The sequence below is a fragment of the Mobula hypostoma genome, chromosome 1 (assembly GCF_963921235.1).
Source record: "Mobula hypostoma chromosome 1, sMobHyp1.1, whole genome shotgun sequence".
NCBI classification, from domain to species: Eukaryota; Metazoa; Chordata; class Chondrichthyes; order Myliobatiformes; family Myliobatidae; genus Mobula; species Mobula hypostoma.
The window spans coordinates 232644175-232664231 of record NC_086097.1 but is presented as its reverse complement, the minus strand read 5'-3'; the positions used below and the strand labels follow the sequence as shown (position 1 = coordinate 232664231).

General features: G+C 41.3%; 1 protein-coding gene across 4 annotated transcripts in view; it reads left to right on the top strand.

Moving 5' to 3' along the window:
- sybu (syntabulin (syntaxin-interacting)) overlaps nt 1-20057 on the top strand; it is a 129404-nt gene that overhangs the window by 98709 nt on the left and 10638 nt on the right. For 2 of the 4 annotated variants that reach the window (XM_063066121.1, XM_063066141.1), the window contains 2 exons: nt 2304-2501; nt 15144-15296. In XM_063066121.1, coding sequence (XP_062922191.1) covers nt 2304-2501; nt 15144-15296 — 351 coding nt within the window. The remainder of the gene's footprint in view (nt 1-2303; nt 2502-15143; nt 15297-20057) is intronic. The other 2 variants (XM_063066132.1, XM_063066145.1) reach the window with 2 other exon arrangements.

The following is a 20057-nucleotide window of genomic DNA, read 5'->3' as shown; positions in this document are numbered from 1 at the left end:
AGAGAAAAATAGACATATCATGCAAGCAAATAGTGTTCTGAATTGAAGTCTGCAAATAGAGTCCCATAGTTCAGCGTATAACCAAATCGTGGCACAGTGATCTGAACCGTCCCATCCCTCTCCTTGGGCCCCAACGCTCTGACCTTCCAATCTGATCCAGTGCCAAGATAGATGGACAAACTCCGTGCTCAATCGCCTCGATACACTCAAGGTCCTGGACCCCACTACCGGGATTCAACCTGTAACTGATCGCTCTGATTCAGCATGGTCCAAACATCGAGTTCAGTTGAGTCGGTGAGCTCTGGGGCCTGGGCACAGTCACTTTGATTCAGTCCGTGGCATGGCATTTACAACAATTGAACCTCAGGTCTTCCTTGCTCACGGCAACGTGCCCACCACCTCGCCTCGCCTCGCCTCAGTTCTGCCACATCGAATTGCCTTCAAGTCCATTCCAAAGGGAAGTTACAGACTATTGCTTGTGATGATCATTTGCCAGGAAAAGTTTGGGTAACAAAGTATTCAGTTGTTTTCTTTGTTTCGTTAGCCACCATTCAGAAATCACTGAGGTTCACTAGTGCCATCTTAAACCGGATCTTAAATCCTGCCTACAGTCTTTAAAATGTGAAGTTTTCCCATTTAAAACAATTCTAACCTGAGTCCTTGGATATTACTGTTGAATTTCAGTGATTTTGCAATCCAAAATTCTTCATGAGGCATAAAATTTAATAGTTACAACATTTCTTAAGTATAATAAGAACAAAGAATGAAATAAAGAACTAGGAAGATGTGGTTGTTTTACACTAAAAACTAGCTCAAACTGGAAAGGTAACAAGACATTCCAGTAGTGTCAATAACCTATGAAATAACTAGATCAACTTATCTGCCACCTGCTACAGGAAAAGTAAGAAACCTTCAGGAAAATAGAATCAGCGATACTACAACTACTGGAAAATTCACGAACAGTATACACGTAGGTTATATAAAAATACAAGCAAACATAGGAAAAGTTAAACTATGGGAAAAATACAAATTCATACTCTAATTCAACACCTAGCTCCTTGTCAACATAAGAACTCTTCAATTGCTTTCATAAGTTTCATAATTTTTTCAATAGGATATAACTATAATATTTTAGCCTTTGAAGCATTTGCTCATCACATTGTGCAGAAATTATTCCTCCGAAAATTGTCTTGTGAAGTTCCTCCATAGTATTTGCACAAAATAGATCTTGCAGGTTTTCAAATAAATGCACATACACCTATTTATTAGGTACTGCGTGGTCATTTGAGTTATTGCCTCCTTCCTGTCAGCTTGAACTAGTCTGGCTGTTCTCCTCTGACCTCTTATATTAAGGAAGAGTTTTCACCCACAGAACTGCTGCTTACTGGATGTCTTTGGTTTTTTGTTCCGTTCTCTGTCCGTGCTAGAGACTGATGTGTGCAAAAATCCCAGGAGTGCAGCGTAGGTTCACGAGGTTAATTCCTGGGATGGCGGGGCTGTCATATGTTGAAAGATTGGAGCGACTGGACTTGTATACACTGGAATTTAGAAGGATGAGAGGGGATCTGATTGCAACATATAAGATTATTAAGGGATTGGACACGCTGGAGGTAGGAAACATGTTCCCGATGTTGGGGGAGTCCAGAACCAGAGGCCACAGTTTAAGAATAGGGTAGGCCATTTAGAACAGATTTGAGGAAAAACTTTTTCACCTAGAGAGTTGTGGGTCTGTGGAATGCTCTGCCTCAGAAGGCAGTGGAGGCCAATTCTCTGGATGCTTTGAAGAAAGAATTAGATAGAGCTCTTAAAGATAGTGGAGTCAAGGGATAGGGGGAGAAGGCAGGAACGGGGTACTGATTGTGTATGATCAGCCATGATCACAGTGAATGGTGGTGCTAGCTCGAAGGGCCAAATGGCCTACTCCTGCACCTATTGTCTATTGTGATTAGCAGTTTCTGAGATGCCCAAACCACCCCATCAGGCACTAAAAAATAATTCCATAGTCAAAGTCAATTAAATCCGATTTCTTCCCCATCCTGATGTTTGGTCTGAACATCAACTGAACCTCTTGACCATGTCTGCATGCTTTTATGCATTGAGCTGATGGGCTGATTTGATAATTTATATTAACGAGTAGGTGTGAAGGTGCACCTAATATAGTGACCATTCATTATTATTTTACTTTACAAATTAAAATAAACAGGGTTTATTAACAGACATACTTTTGACAATGGAGAAATTACTTTTTGAGAGTATATGCGGTGGGGTCACCATAATGACTACTTCACTTCTTTCAATACCAGCCGAGGTGTACATGGAAGAAGCAGTGCTTCTAGTGGGCACAAGCAGTCGGTGAGCCCAACGCTGACTCGGGAGAAAGATCCGGTGTCAGCAGTGTATAAAAGCACAGCCAGCATCCGTGACGTCTACGGAGCCTCATCGCGAAGCAGCAGCAGTAACTCTGGCTCTTACAAAGGCAGTGACAGCAGTCCAACCATCAGGTATAGTGAAGAATTGACAAAAATGCTGTCTCTCATTTGGCTGTCAGAAGTTTATCATTTATGTTCTGTGCTTGCTATCTGCATGTTTTATAGTTGCTTTTTGCATGAACTGTTCAACTTTGAGCCCTGACTAACCAATTTTCATTTTACGATAACGTATAAATTATGCTGTCCAGAATATTGCCACACTATGGAATGGAGCATGGTCCTATTAACTCCTCTAATAAACATGTGACATCTTTGCAAATAAAGTAATGAAAATGAATCACTACCAGTTTGATCAGCAGACACAAATGCTTTAAAATTTATATTATTCCATAAATCTCTAATGATAATTTAAACATGAAAGTATTGCAGTAAATTGTCAGTGCTGGAAAGGCTGTCTGGGTTAGCGTTACTGTGGCATTAAAAGGGTACTTGAGCTGTAATTGGACAGTTAGTCACAAGGGACACATGATTTTGGGTGTTGTATCTGTCATCTCCAGCAGACGGAAGGACACCAACAACCACAGAACTCTGGATTAGCCGTTTTAACAAGAGGCAGATAATTGGACAGTTCACCAATGGTGACAGGAATGAAATGAAACAGAAAATGAGGTATATTAGCCCCACTATTGCAGAGAATCAGGCTGGATACAGGACATCTAATATATTACTGAAATGGAACTAAGAGGGATTAAGCAAGTGAAGAAGGATAAATTAGCAAGAGGTGTCTCAAATGTCTTCTAGAAACATGTGTTCATTAAAAATCTGATCAAAGGAAAGGTGTGGACTGAAGGGAGACCTTCTTATGAATGTAGAGCCCATGACAAAGGGACTAATTAAATACCTCGGTCCTGCATCACTAAAGTAAGAGGGCCTTGACACATTGCAGGAGGAGGTAGGGAAATTCCATGGAAATAGAGTCATAGAGAAGTACATCACAAAATCAAGCCCTTTGGCCCATCTAGTCCATGCCGAAAAGATTTAAACTGCCTGCTCCCATCAACCTGCACCGGAACCATAGCCCTCCATACCTCTACCATCTATGTGCCTATCCAAACTTCACTTAAACGCCGAAATCAAGCTCGCCTGCACCACTTGCACTGACAGCTCACTCCACACTCTCACAACCCTCTGGGTGAAGAAGTTTCCCCTCATGTTCCTCTTAAAACTTCTCACCTTTCACCCTTAATCCATGACCTCTGGTTGTAACCTCACCCAACCTCTATGGAAAAAACCTTCTTCCATTTACTCTATCTATACCCCTCATAATTTTGTATACCTCTATCAAATCTCCTCTCAATCTTTTACAACTTAAGGTGTAAAGTCCCAATGTATTCAATCTTTTATAATTCTGCTCCTCCAGAGCCGGCAACATCCTTGTAAATTTTCTTTGTAAAGAGAATGTAAAGATAAAATAAAGAAAGGAGGGGTTAAATTGATCTTAGAGGAGGTTAAAAGGTCGGTTCAACACCAAAGGACCTGTAGTTCGCTGTAATGCAGTACTTAAAGTTGAAACATTCAAAATAGAAATGTCTTCTGGTTTGAATGTCATGCACCTTGGGTTGCTGAGGAAACTGCGGGTGGGGATTTAAACAATATTTCAGCCTTCTCTAGAGACGTGAATGGCCATTGAGTCTGTTCCAGTCGTTAAAATGGTTCCTCAAGACTGAAGAATTGCAGATGCTGCACACCTGTTCAGCAAGAGGAATAAACCTACAACTTTAAATAACCAACCTAATGGCCTAATGGTGGAAAAACACTTGGAGTTCAAATTGCACAACAAAACTATCCCTCTGATAATTCAGAATTAAAATTTGAAGATGGTAACAGATCTTTTGAGTGATGAAGTATTTTGATGATGTAAACAAGTTGCTGATGAATTTCCAAAGAATTAAAGGGTATTTCCAGCAGGATCCTTCTAAATTATGCTGGGCCAATCAGCAAGCCCTGTCCGGGGAAGAGTGATTGTGAGGTGGAGTGCTTGAGCTAAGTGACAGAGGTAATGGCCCAGGATGTCCCTCTCATTCTGGGAAGTATTCCTTTTGTTTGGGCTTTCCAAGTCTGAATAAATCGGTCAGGTGTTGCAGCAACAGGGGTTAAATAGGAGACCACTGTATACAATAACCTGCATTCCCACTGGGCAGCTGGGTTCCCTGAAACTAATAAAATTACACTTTCCTGCTTTGATTTGTATAGTGCAGCTTTGATAGTCTGTCATGGGATTACTAGTGTATAAAAATTATGTTTTGCTCTTTTGAGCTGTCAAAAATGGCAGCTATATCAACTGAATAAACAGAAGGTGCAAACAAAGAGTAAAAAGACCATAAGATACAGGAGCAGACTTAGACTGTTTGGCCCATTGAGTCTGCTCCACTGTTTCATCATGGCTGATCCTATTAATATAGTTCTGAAATAGAACGGTCCCCTGATCACCAAAACATTCCCATTGGGTCACATCATAAACAAAGGTCATTATAGGAGAGTTAATAGGCAAATGTAAAACTATGCAAAATAAAGTCATTTTGCCAAAAGTTCCTGTGCGTAATTTGTGAAAGATTTACCCTTCTGGGTCCACCTGCCAATTATCCATCGCTTATCTGATTCTAATCATTAATTTCCAGCCTATTTCCCTTCTCTCTCCCTCCCCTCAACTCCTCCATCTGTCCTTATTTCCTTATGTTTTTACCCACCAGCCTCCATCTCTAAACTCTCCCCTCCCCTAACTGTTTCCATCTGCCCATCATCCCATCATTCATCTCCCCGCCTGGTTCTACCTATGACCAGCCCTTGGGTCACCTCCTAACTCTAGCTACCTTCTCTCTACACTCTGTCCTGATATGGGGTACCAGCCCTGAAATATCACCTATCCCTCGACCTCAATAAATACTGCCTGACCTTCTGATAAACTCACATAGGTTATTGTTTGCTCTAGATTCTGGCATCTGCAGCCTTGTATGTGTCTTTGAAAGATCTTTCCAAATAGCTATACTCTTGTTTTAACGTACTGAAATTAGCTTGAATTATTCCGTATTCGAACATAAATACATGTGTTTAAATTGTAATACTTCTGACATTTGACCTTGATATACTATGGTTAAGCTGAAATTTCTAATGTAAACATAAAACAGCAAATAAGGAAAAATAAGACTTCCGGCAAATTTGATTTAATATCCTTTTTGGAGCAAAGAGCGTTACAAAATGATTGAATAAGAAACGTTTAAAAGGATTATGCTCTGTAGAAGGCTAGATACGAATTCTTCACGTCAGGAATCGAGATGGACAGAGGTTATGCTTCCCTCATTATTGCATAAATCTTATGTAAAATAAGCTGAAACTCTCCATCCAATTCATAATTGGCACAGGAAGAAAACTGATCATCATAATACCTATTTGATGATTTTATCTTTGTAATTTGTAGGAAAATGAAAAGAATAACGTTGGCAAAGATGCTTTTCCAGGATAGTGCTGTGGTAAGAGTGTTGAGCGTGATCTTGGAATGTTGACTAAACACTCAGGACATTAACTACTCCAACTTTACTATGCCTTAGAAATCTCCCAGAAAAAATGGTTAAAGAAGGTCACTTCAGATAGCTGATATAGTGGTAAATTCTGAGGCAGTAAGAGCAGTTGTCAGGGGTGTAGCATGAACAGGGAACACGGAGAAAGGAAACATTTTTATAAAAAAATGTAATGTCATAGAACTATGAATATTTTTCTGGTTTGGAGTCAACAGAAATTAAAGCAATAACCAAAGTAATTATTCAATTGGTCTGCCATGTCCTTGCTCCCCATAATCAATTCACCTGTTTCTGTTTGCAGGGGACCTACATTTGTCTTTATCAGTCTTTTCCTTTTTACATATCTATAAAAGCTTTTACAGTCCGTTTTTATGTTCTCTGCCAGTTTTCTCTCATAATCTTTTTTCCCCTTCCTAATTAAGCAATTTCGTTATTTTTTTTCTCCAACGGCTTTCTGAGAGGCGGGACTGCGCAGGCGTGTGACGTCGGGCAGTGCAGCGCGGCAGATTTAAAAGGGCAGACATCCTGCTTCGGATTTGATTCGAAGAAGGAGTCTGAGAGTCTGAGTGGGAGTGCCGAAAAAGAGATTTTTGAAATTTTCATTATTTTTTTTCTCCAACGGCTTTCTGAGAGGCGGGACTGCGCAGGCGTGTGACGTCGGGCTGTGCAGCGCGGCAGATTTAAAAGGAACAAAGCCTCATAGAGCGGGCAGCGTAGTTTGCGGGCGGCGGAGTGAGCCGGGAGCAGAGTGAAGACTTAAGGGCTTCGGCTCACTGGGCTTAGGCGGAAGCGGGCGAGGCGAGGAAGGTTTGACATTCATTTTCTGTTGCTATTTCAGGAGAGGGGCATTATGACTGTGAGGGCAGTTTGCTGTTCTCGGTGTCGGATGTGGGAGGCCCTGGAGTCTCCAAGCCTCCCGGACGTCTACATCTGCGCCAAGTGCATCGAGATGCAGCTCCTAAGGGACCGCGTTACGGAACTGGAGCTGCAGCTCGATGACCTTCGTCTGGTCAGGGAGAGCGAGGAGGTGATAGAGAGGAGTGGAAGGCAGGTGGTCACGCCGGGGCCACGGGAGGCAGACAAGTGGGTCACGGTTAGGAGGGGGAAGGGGAAAAGGAAGGTGATGGGGAGTACCCCGGCGGCTGTGCCCCTTAACAACAGGTACTCCTGTTTGAGTACTGTTGGGGGGGACAGCTTACCCGGGGGAAGCGACAGTGGCCCTGCCTCCGGCACAGAGTCTGGCCCTGTAGCTCAGAAGGGTAGGGCAAGGAAGAGGAGGGCAGTTGTGATAGGGGACTCGATAGTAAGGGGGTCAGATAGGCGATTCTGTGGACGCAGTCCAGAGACTCGGATGGTAGTTTGCCTCCCTGGTGCCAGGGTCCGGGATATTTCTGATCGTGTCCAAGATATCCTGAAGTGGGAGGGTGAAGAGCCAGAGGTCCTGGTACATATAGGTACCAATGACATAGGTAGGAAAAGGGATGAGGTCCTGAAAGAAGAATATAGGGAGCTAGGAAGGGAGTTGAGAAAAAGGACCGCAAAGGTAGTAATCTCGGGATTACTGCCTGTGCCACGCGACAGTGAGAGTAGGAATGCGATGAGGTGGAGGATAAATGCGTGGCTGAGGGATTGGAGCAGGGGGCAGGGATTCAAATTTTTGGATCATTGGGACCTCTTTTGGCGCAGGTGTGACCTGTACAAAAAGGACGGGTTACACTTAAATCCTAGGGGGACCAATATCCTGGCAGGGAGATTAGCGGGGGCTACTGAGGTGACTTTAAACTAGAATGGTTGGGGGGTGGGAATCAAATTAAAGCGGCTAGGTGTGAGGAGGTTAGTTCACAACAGAGGGATGGGAACCAGTGCAGAGAGACAGAGGGGTGTAAAGTGAGCGTAGAAGCAAAAAGTACAAAGGGGAAAAGTAAAAGTGGCAGGCCGACAAATCCAGGGCAAGCATTAAAAAGGGCCACTTTTCAACATAATTGTATAAGGGCTAAGAGAGTTGTAAAAGAGCGCCTGAAGGCTTTATGTGTCAATGCAAGGAGCATTCGTAATAAGGTGGATGAATTGAAAGTGCAGATTGTTATTAATCATTATGATATAGTTGGGATCACAGAGACATGGCTCCAGGGTGACCAGAGATGGGAGCTCAACGTTCAGGGATATTCAATATTCAGGAGGGATAGACACGAAGGAAGGGGAGGTGGGGTGGCGTTGCTGGTTAAAAAAGAGATTAACGCAATAGAAAGGAAGGACATAAGCCGGGAAGATGTGGAATCGATATGGGTAGAGCTGCGTAACACTAAGGGGCAGAAGACGCTGGTGGGAGTTGTGTACAGGCCACCTAACAGTAGTAGTGAGGTCGGAGATGGTATTAAACAGGAAATTAGAAATGTGTGCAATAAAGGAGCAGCAGTTATAATGGGTGACTTCAATCTACATGTAGACTGGGTGAACCAAATTGGTAAAGGTGCTGAGGAAGAGGATTTCTTGGAATGTATGCGGGATGGTTTTTTGAACCAACATGTCGAGGAACCGACTAGAGAGCAGGCTATTCTGGACTGGGTTTTGAGCAATGAGGAAGGGTTAATTAGCAATCTTGTCGTGAGAGGCCCCTTGGGTAAGAGTGACCATAATATGGTGGAATTCTTCATTAACATGGAGAGTGACGTAGTTAATTCAGAAACAAAGGTTCTGAACTTAAAGAGGGGTAACTTTGAAGGTATGAGACATGAATTAGCTAAGATAGACTGGCAAATGACACTTCAAGGATTGACGGTGGATATGCAATGGCAGGCATTTAAAGGTTGCATGGATGAACTACAACAATTGTTCATCCCAGTTTGGCAAAAGAATAAATCAAGGAAGGTAGTGCACCCGTGGCTGACAAGAGAAATTAGGGATAGTATCAATTCCAAAGAAGTAGCATACAAATTAGCCAGAGAAAGTGGCTCACCTGAGGACTGGGAGAAATTCAGAGTTCAGCAGAGGAGGACAAAGGGCTTAATTAGGAAGGGGAAAAAAGATTATGAGAGAAAACTGGCAGAGAACATAAAAACGGACTGTAAAAGCTTTTATAGATATGTAAAAAGGAAAAGACTGATAAAGACAAATGTAGGTCCCCTGCAAACAGAAACAGGTGAATTGATTATGGGGAGCAAGGACATGGCAGACCAATTGAATAATTACTTTGGTTCTGTCTTCACTAAGGAGGACATAAATAATCTTCCAGAAATAGTAAGGGACAGAGGGTCCAGTGAGATGGAGGAACTGAGCGAAATACATGTTAGTAGGGAAGTGGTGTTAGGTAAATTGAAGGGATTGAAGGCAGATAAATCCCCAGGGCCAGATGGTCTGCATCCCAGAGTGCTTAAGGAAGTGGCCCAAGAAATAGTGGATGCATTAGTGATAATTTTTCAAAACTCGTTAGATTCTGGACTAGTTCCTGAGGATTGGAGGGTGGCTAATGTAACCCCACTTTTTAAAAAAGGAGGGAGAGAGAAACCGGGGAATTATAGGCCGGTTAGCCTAACGTCGGTGGTGGGGAAACTGCTGGAGTCAGTTATCAAGGATGTGATAACAGCACATTTGGAAAGCGGTGAAATGATCGGACAAAGTCAGCATGGATTTGTGAAAGGAAAATCATGTCTGACGAATCTCATAGAATTTTTTGAGGATGTAACTAGTAGAGTGGATAGGGGAGAACCAGTGGATGTGGTATATTTGGATTTTCAAAAGGCTTTTGACAAGGTCCCACATAGGAGATTAGTGTGCAAACTTAAAGCACACGGTATTGGGGGTAAGGTATTGGTGTGGGTGGAGAATTGGTTAGCAGACAGGAAGCAAAGAGTGGGAATAAACAGGACCTTTTCAGAATGGCAGGCGGTGACTAGTGGGGTACCGCAAGGCTCAGTGCTGGGACCCCAGTTGTTTACAATATATATTAATGACTTGGATGAGGGAATTAAATGCAGCATCTCCAAGTTTGCGGATGACACAAAGCTGGGTGGCAGTGTTAGCAGTGAGGAGGATGCTAAGAGGATGCAGGGTGACTTGGATAGGTTGGGTGAGTGGGCAAACTCATGGCAGATGCAATTTAATGTGGATAAATGTGAAGTTATCCACTTTGGTGGCAAAAATAGGAAAACAGATTATTATCTGAATGGTGGCCGATTAGGAAAAGGGGAGGTGCAACGAGACCTGGGTGTCATTATACACCAGTCATTGAAAGTGGGCATGCAGGTACAGCAGGCGGTGAAAAAGGCGAATGGTATGCTGGCATTTATAGCGAGAGGATTCGAGTACAGGAGCAGGGAGGTACTACTCCAGTTGTACAAGGCCTTGGTGAGACCACACCTGGAGTATTGTGTGCAGTTTTGGTCCCCTAATCTGAGGAAAGACATCTTTGCCATAGAGGGAGTACAAAGAAGGTTCACCAGATTGATTCCTGGGATGGCAGGTCTTTCATATGAAGAAAGACTGGATGAACTGGGCTTGTACTCGTTGGAATTTAGAAGATTGAGGGGGGATCTGATTGAAACGTATAAGATCCTAAAGGGATTGGACAGGCTAGATGCGGGAAGATTGTTCCCGATGTTGGGGAGGTCTAGAACGAGGGGTCACAGTTTGAGGATAGAGGGGAAGCCTTTTAGGACCGAGGTTAGGAAAAACTTCTTCACACAGAGAGTGGTGAATCTGTGGAATTCTCTGCCACAGCAAACTGTTGAGGCCAGTTCATTAGCTATGTTTAAAAGGAAGTTAGATATGGCCCTTGTGGCTACAGGGGTCAGGGGGTATGGAGGGAAGGCTGGGTTCTGAGTTGGATGATCAGCCATGATCATAATAAATGGCGGTGCAGGCTCGAAGGGCCGAATGGCCTACTCCTGCACCTATTTTCTATGTTTCTATGTTTCTAAATATATTTGCTAAAAATGTGAATGGGAGGTACTGATTTCAGGTGAGAAATTTTGTATGGTTCTCGTATAATTTTGATTTAAAGATTTTCAACTTAAAAAGTGCCTCATAAATCACAAATGATCGGAACTAATAGTTACAGGGTTTTTTCCCAGGATGGACAATGTGATGAATAAAAGGCTAATTAGCGTCTGGAAGGAATACTTCAGAGATTGATTGTGGCCCCTTATGAGCCTCCTGTCCAATGCCAGTTGTGGGTTTGGTTACAGTTGATTTGAATTAAATCTGCAAGTGCAAGAAGCTGTTCTTCTTTCCATTCACATTTGCTGTAAAGTCAGCTAATGCCTGATGACTTAACTCATGATTTTGGACTGAACTGGCAACTGCTGGCTCTTTCTGTGATGCCTACTCCCCATTGTGTGTTCTATATATAGTACAAAATGCTTACATCACATGACTTGCTGTGATCAACTCCATAACAACGCCTTGAATTTAAGACTGCTCAGACTTAATTTTAATTTTGACTGTTGTATATCGGACACTTTGTACATTAATTCTAATTTATTCTTGGTTTAAATATTTCCATTACTAATAGGGCTGCATCTGCCAAGTTTACTCTGTGACAAGGAGGCAAAGTGCTTCTAATAGATCTTGCACTTTCTGAAGAGCTGTGTGGTTTTATGTGAAAGTCTTAAATAAATTTGATTCCATAACACCAGGAGAGGAAGCCACACTCCTGTTACTCATTTGCTTCAGCAGAGTTCCTGATGCTCTTCCTCATTCAAACATTTAACTTAAGATACATGCCTGTGTTTAATCAGTTTCAATTCAGAGTGGGAGAATGAGTGTAACATAGAGTATAGCACACATTGCTGAAAGAACAAACTATGTTTGATATATCAAAGGACTTAAAATGTGGAATGCACTGTGGGCTAGATTTTAATTACTTTTAAAATAGAACTATACCATATAGCATATATTGTTTATAAAGAATTTCCACTCAAAGATGGTTTGGTGGTAGAGGCAGATATGTTAGGATATTTAAAGACTTTTAGGTAGGCAGACGGATGATAGAAAAATGGAAAGCTTTGTGGGAGCAAAGGGATAGGTTGATCTTAGGGGAGGTTAAAATGTAGGCCAAAGGCCCTGTACTGTGCTGTAATAGTCTATGTTCTAATGATCATAGTTCATTTGTAGGTGCAGGAGCCTGAAGACCTACACTCAACATTTTAGGAACAGCATCTTCCCTTCCACCATCAGATTTCTGAATTGCCCTGGAACCCATGAACACTACCACACTATTTTGCTCCCTTTTTGCAGAGCTATTATTCATATTTCTTATTGCAACTTTAAAGATTTCATTTATTGCATTGTACTGCTGTGCAAAACAACAAATTTCATGACAAGTATCAATGATAATAAACATTAATCTGATTCTGATGATTTAAGGACATTAAATTTTAAAGATCACTTAAGTAACTGCTTTCCAAGAAAGTCAACACTTCTCGGTGGATTTTGCGGACTTCTAATGGATGACATATTTAATTAAATTACATATATGAACTTGTTTGGAATCACGTTGTAGTAGTGGACAATTCATCTGTATCATCTGTTTGCTGCTGTTTATGGGTGAGCTGCTTTTGAGTAGCGTCCCACTCCCACAGACAGCAGCTATCTGTTCACAAATCATATACTGTTGTTCATTGAGAACAATGATCTCCTCATCAGTGACATCTCTGTTTCCTCAGTGAGGACATCCAGGTTGGCAGATTGCTGTTCCATTAACATCCAAGCTGCGCCAATAAAGCAGAGACTAGAAAGATCAGCCGGCTTCAGCCTGGAAGCAGGAAGACTGTGTATGAACTTTGTCTCTGCATCCAGAAGCTGCTACCTGTAGTATTGGCCTCTTTGATAGGGTTGTTGTTGATAGCCAACAAAGAGACTGGAGTCATAGTCTACTAGCTCTTCACAGCCTTCTCTGAGAACTCAGAGTCATTGAAATGTACAGTGCAAAAACAGGCCATTTGGCCCATCTAGTGGGTTACCATCCATGTGCCCATCCAAACTTCTCTTAAACATTGAAATTGAACTCGCTTGCACCACTTGTGCTGGCAGGTCATTCCACTCTAGCGACCCTCTGAGTGAAGCTTCCCCACACGGTCCCCTTAAACTTTACACCTTTCAGACTTAACCCATGACCTCTCATTGTAGTCCCACCTATCTTCAGTGGGAAAACTCAGCAGGTCAGGCAGCATCTATGGAAAAGAGTACAGTCAGCGTTTCCGGCCGAGACCCTTCCTGGGCTACTAAGTTCATCCAGCATTCCGTGTGTGTTGCTTGGATTTCTAGCATCTGCAGATTTTCTCTTCTCAGTGGTAAAAGCCTGCTTGCTCTTACCCTATCTATATCCCTCATAATTTTGTATACCTCTATCAAATCTCCCCTCAATCTTCTACATTCCAAGGAATAAAGTCCTAACCTATTTAACTTTACCAATCACACTTTATCTTGAGATGGTTTGAAGCTTGAGGCCTCCATTGCCTATTAGTATGGTCCCTTTGAGAAACCTGCTCATCCTATTTTAATAATTTTCTGATGGTAAGCTGTGGTGATGTTTTTATAAATGTACTTTCATGTAATTTTATGACTTTTTCTGTTGATGTCCCAATTTGATGTAGTGTGAAACACAATGACGGTTGAGCATAACAAAAAAAAAGGACGGAATCTAATTTCTATGCTGGCGTGCTGGTCTAAGGCATTAAAGTGCAGCACTGGGGAATGCTGCTATGCCAACTTGTTTCTATGATTCCATCATTTAGAGAATTACTTTCCCCCTGAGCAACAATGCATCCTCTGCTATACTACAAGAGATGTCAGGTGAAGCTATGCACTTAACGTACAGAAGCTCTAATGTAAGAAACTTTACAGACACATTCCTAACATCACAGTGAAAGTGTTAGGTCTTGAAGAAGGGGAAAGAGGTGGGGATGAAAAGATTGAAGGTCTGTGGAGATCTGCCAAAAGACCTGAGTTGAGGGTGAGCAAAGATGTTGAGAGAATTGCACTATGTAGAAGGAAGCAAAACCAGAGTAACCCAAGGTCAGGGAAGGATTTCTAATCTGAGCACTTTGTGCAGGAACCAAAAGTACACAGGTAAGTGAGAGCTGGCATGGGTTACAATACAAGCATCTGCATTCTCGGTGAGCAAAACCATTGAAGAATGGAGGAAAAAGAATGAGTATAATATTCATTTCTGATACAGCTTTGTGGTTGCAGATGTTATTGATTAAGATCTATGGATATTTTCTTCCCCATTCTCTTCATTCCAGACAGTATTGATTGATCACGCATCAAAGAGAAAAAGTCTTCATTGAAGAATGCCTGACCTCTGTCCTTAATACTAAATAGTAATTTTTTATCACCATTATCAAAGCAGAATGTTGATGCTTCAAAAAGGCCTTCTGTCAGTGTGCATATAAAGATTAAATGCTTTTTTTTTGATTATGTGATGTACATTTATAGATTGATACAAAAAGATACAATTAAATTGAAGGAATCCAGAATAAAGTAATGCAAAATGAGGGACAACTAATCTGTATCATCCTGAGTCACTTAAGATTTATCTTTGAACGTTACTTATCTGGAATTGTTTTCTTATTTGCTGGATCAAACCATCTATGTGGTTGTGACAGAAATTATGGCGTATAATTTTTAAATGTGTAAAATTGCCTTGCATAGAGACTTCCTTGCAGTCATTTTATTCTCTTTTTTCCCCCTTTTCTCTCTTTCCACTGTCAATTTCAGAGGAAATTGCTCGAGATACATAGTAAGTCAACTTCTGGGTGAATAAAGCATCAAATAGGAAATTTTGCCTGCAATAAAACCAATTGGCACAATTGGCCCAGATGGAATACTAACCTTAACCATGTGAACCTATATTGTTAAACATATAACAGGATTGGAGTAGCAAACTACTGTTAATTACTGTAAATTACAACAAACTCCAAATTTTACCAAAAGATTTACTTCACTGCCACTGACGATCCCACAGATTATAAAAATGGACATGAAAAAGGGAATATAAGGACTCTTTGCAAGTAGTTAGTTTTATTTAATTTGCTGACAGTGAGAGTTCCTCTTTTGAACCCCTCAGTTGTTCTGTTCAGCTGAGCTTCAATAACTCATTCTCTTCTTTCCTTTTACTCTCATTATCTGCATTTTCCAGGCGGTCTGGTAAATACACCTCTTGCAGTGATAATCATGGCATTAAGCCCCCCAATCCGGAGCAGTACTTGACCCCTCTGCAACAAAAGGAGGTTACCATTAGACATCTGAGGACAAAACTAAAGGATTCTGAAAGCACCCTTCAAGAGAGGTGGTAATTATTTTAATTCTAACAACTAAAAAGTTGTTTACATCCAACTTAAATCTTGCTGACAGATTTGCATATCCAAAATATGAGTAAATTTTGAAGTATATGGTGAGCCTAAGGTGTGAGAGGTATGGTACTTGTAATTAACCGTAGAGTCTGGGGGTATCCTGTGGTTGTTGTCGGTTTTCAAGCTTCTGTTAACCCTATTGTGGCCAAATGTGAAAAAAAAACCAAAGTAAATAATGTTAAAAGAAATCTAGAAAGGAATAGCATAGCACCCAGATTTGTCAATCTGACTTGTGCATACAGGCGTTTAGGCGTTGATGTTTAAAATTATAAAAAAAGAATAAAAATGCTTCCTTAAAATTTATGTTCAGAACTTAAAATACTTCAATGTTGCATAAATTAGTATCATTTTATTGGGAAAACTGGTGGTGACAAGCATTAATCAAATTACTATAAATGTATTATCTGAACAGTGACAAAATGCCTATCTCTTGCCCTTTAGTGAAGAAAGTTCTCACCTTCAGTCAAATATTAAATGATTTAGTCTTTTATTCTGGGTCTTGACTCCCTGGTCTCAACTTCTAGTTAGAGTCTCTGAGATTACAGAATGATTTTATTCAAATATTCAAATTACTTTGCAATAAAAATTTTATTATGGTTTCTCTCATTGTGGGAACACTTTATGGCACCTTGCTAAATGATTTTGGGAAATGTAACTGACCTTACCCGATCTTCATGTTAGTTTTGTCCTTTGTGCATACCTCAGTCCCAAATACTTTGCAATGCTTCATAAAATGTTTTTCTTGCCAATTTTTTTTTGCTGTTAAAATGGATGTCTTCAGATTTCTCCATATTGTTTCGATCTGGCATATTCTGTCCCATTCACTTTACTGTCGTCTTAACTATTCACTTAACCCTTTGTAACCTTTCTGCCTCTCTCACCAAGATCAGCGTTATGAATATATTATCTGAGCCATTAATATTAGATTATAAATTTTGAGGCCCGCGACGTTGATCCTTGAAATACTCCACTTGTTACAGATTTGCCACAAAATTTAATTCCTTTTATTTTCAGACCATTAAACAAGTCGATCTATACTAATCTTAAGGACCCAGACTTTATGTGATAACCACTAATGTTGGCACTTTATAAAATTAGGTTGGTTACTTGAGGTATTGGGAAGGCAGAGGGCCATATGGTTGGTCAGTTGAGTGCATAAGCCATGCCAATTCTATGTAAAACTGTATATATATATATATATTTTGTAGATCCATAAGGGACCCAGCCAAGGGAACGTGTTGTGTCCTTGAGCAAGGCACTTAATCACACATTGCTCTGCGATGACACTGGTGCCAAGCTGTATGGGTCCTAATGCCCTTCCCTTGGACAACATTGGTGTCGTGGAGAGGGGAGACTTGCAGCATGGGCAACTGCTGGTCTTCCATACAACCTTGCCCAGGCCTGCGCCTTGGAGAGTGAAGACTTTCCAGGCGCAGATCCATGGTCTCACAAGACTAACGGATGCCTTTTTGAGATCCGTAAATTGTTTTCTGCTACTGTTTTAAAGTTTGGTTTCTGGTAATAGAAGCTGTCCCTTTTTCAGTTAATTAATCAATTCCATACTTTAAAAGTTATAAAGTATTTAAAAATAGTCTCTAGTTGGCATCTATGGTTTACTCCAGTGGAGAAACAGCCTTTTTAAATGTGTTCTTCACTATGGACTGATTATTTAAAATACTATTAGAGCAGTATATATTTATGATTGCAACAGTTAGTTAAGAAATGGGATCTGGAACTCAACATTTTCTACTCTTGTTAATTACCACCTGCTCACTCTCTATTACTGACTATCCCGACTGCAATTTTACTGTCATTCTTCGACCACAAAGACCTACATCCATCTACCCCTTCCTGCAGCATATTTCCAGGTTCTGAATAAGGGTCTCAGCCTAAAATGCTGACTGTTTACTCCTTTCTGTAGATGCTGCCCAGCCTGATAAGCTCCTCCAGCATTTTATGTCTTTCCCCTAATTCCAGGACTCACAGCCTCAAACTCTATTGTCTCAAAGCCTCGAATTAACTCGTCCCAAATGTCTGGTGTCTCCAAACCTGTCTTACATGAAACACATCCACTACCAAGGCCATTGCATTCCACCTCACCATCTTGGCCTTTCCAGTCCTGCTCTGCCTAAGGATTCCAGCAAAGATCCCAACATAACATCCAGCAATGTTGTAACCCAAAACTTCTCCACTCCATCATTGTCCACTTCCTTGTATCCCACATTTTGGAAAATCCCATTATTTGAGGATTCCCAAGTGACCTACCAACATTAAGGCCCTACCATCCTTTTACAGCAACACTACTCGATTTCCACAGGTGGTCATAGTTTACAGATACCAGATTACCCTTTTTTGAAAAGCACATAGTCTAAAATAGAACATATTTCCTGTCTATCATGAATTTTATTCCTGTTCAGTTTCTTCTGAATCTAGAACATTTTTTGTTTGAAAAAGATGAAATTAATTCATTAACTATAATAATCAGGTTAACATAACATAATTTGCTTTCATAGTGCCTGTACGTTTTTAAACTATTGAAAGATACTTTGCAGCAGTCTTTGCAAACTTTTTCAGATTGCTAGATGGATACAAGTGGCATGCAATCCCATAGTATTCTGTTAGTGAGATGTTGTGGCAGCCAGATGTGCCGAGAACATACACAGGAGGCCTTCCACTTTATGGAGTACAGCATGGCCTTCTTTCTCTGTCCTGTAACATATCTGATGTTGCTGTTCTTGCACCTCCTTTGCATCTTCCTCGGCTTCTGCTGAACCACCTCGAGTAGGGTTTGTCTTCTCCTGTCGACGAGCTTGTGTTGGATGTAGCATGGCGAGCACGGGAGTATACTTGTAGTGAGAGGAAAGTCACCTGTGATGCTGTGGTTTTAAGTGTAGTGTTGCCCAGCTGCACAGATGGAACATAGGACTCCAGGAAGCAGGAATGGAAAACGAGAATAATAGAGTTGTGTAGACTCCCTTGATATTGGGTTATGGCCTCAAGGAAGCTCTACTGTCACTCTACCGCATCATGAACAATGAGGGAATAGAAGTGTGATTCAAGGACTATAGGGTTTGACGGCAGATTCGAGGCATTATTTATTCATTTTTAATTTAGAGCTAGATGATTATATGATATATATGTATATATCAACTTCAATATAAAATAAATTACAAAGAAAAAAAATTTAGAGATAGAGTTAACCCTAACCTAATCACAGGATAATTTACAATGACCAATTAACCTACTAACCACCAACAAGATAAATTCCGCAGATGCTGGAAATCCACAGCAACACACACAAAGTACTGGAGGAACTCAGCAGGCCAGGCAGCATCTATGGAAAAGAGTACAATCGACATTTCTGGCCAAGACCCTTCATCAGGACTGGATTAAGAAAGATGAACCTACTAATCAGTACGTCTTTGGACTGTGGGAGGAAACTGGAGCGCCTGGTGAAAGCCCATGCATTGCAAAGATGTTATGTCAGTCATGTATCAGGTCTGAGGCTTAGAGAAGTCTTCTGCCGTGGCAAATGCATGCACCCCTCTATCTCATCTTCTCTACAGAAGGAAAAATGGGCAGTTTTTTTCTCCATTTGAAGAGAGCCTTGGAGACTTTGCTGCAGCTATGTTGAGCGGCAAGCTGCAATATATGGCACAGATCAGCTGGGAATGATCAAAAGCCAGGAAGCCAGTTTTGACAATGACTTAGATGAAGCACCAGATGCGGTAGCATTGAAGAAGTTTGTGAGTCTATGAAATGACAGCTGAGGTAAACGTCATCCTCTGGAGCTTTTGCTGCTCAGGGTGAATGAGACTGCAGCGTAGGTCCCTGTAGGTGCTTTTGCAGATATAGTCTGTGAACATGTGCTTTTCTGTATTGTGTCACTTGAATTCCCTGAACCGTGTGTGTGATATTGCACTGTCCTTTTGTAGAGAAACTATCTCACAAAACCAGTGTGAGTGCCAGGCTAGCATCCACGGTAATGGACACAAAATGTTGGTGGAACACAGCAGGCCAGGCAGCGTCTATGAAAAAGAGTAAACAGTTGACATTTCAGACAAAGACCCATTGCCGAAGGGTCTCAACCTGAAATGTCAACTATTTACCCATTTCCATAGATGCTGCCTGGCCTGCTGAGTTCCTCCAGCATTTTGTGTGTGCTGCTTGGATTTCCAGCATCTGCAGATTTTCTCCTGATTGTGATAGCACCCATAGTCCTTATGTTTATTCAAATTACTGATAGCTTCGGTGTCCTTGAGGTCAGGAGGAGAAGCAATAGTGACATTGGGTCTTCATTCTCCAGCGCCGGGCAGCAGACCACAGCAGCTTTAGGTGGTTTGGGTCTTACGCCTGAACGGAATTGTGGTGACGGTGACCAACAGCTAAGGTGGTTATGACTTTAAAAAGGTGGCACATCTACAATGATATACAGATGTGGATCTGTTACTGAAAACCTACCACCTGCACAAGTGAATAGCACAAAATGACATTGTAACTATGGCTGTTGTACAGCTCTGGAATACACCGTTTCCTTCTCATAACAGTGAAAATAGTGGTACTGTGCAATTGAATTTCTCCATTTGTTTTTACTTCCTGCCCCTTACCAGAATTTTTAAAAGATGCAGGATTTTTTTTTAACCGACTTCACTGACCTAAGGACATAAGAAATAGGAGCAGGCGTAGGCCATCTGGCCCGT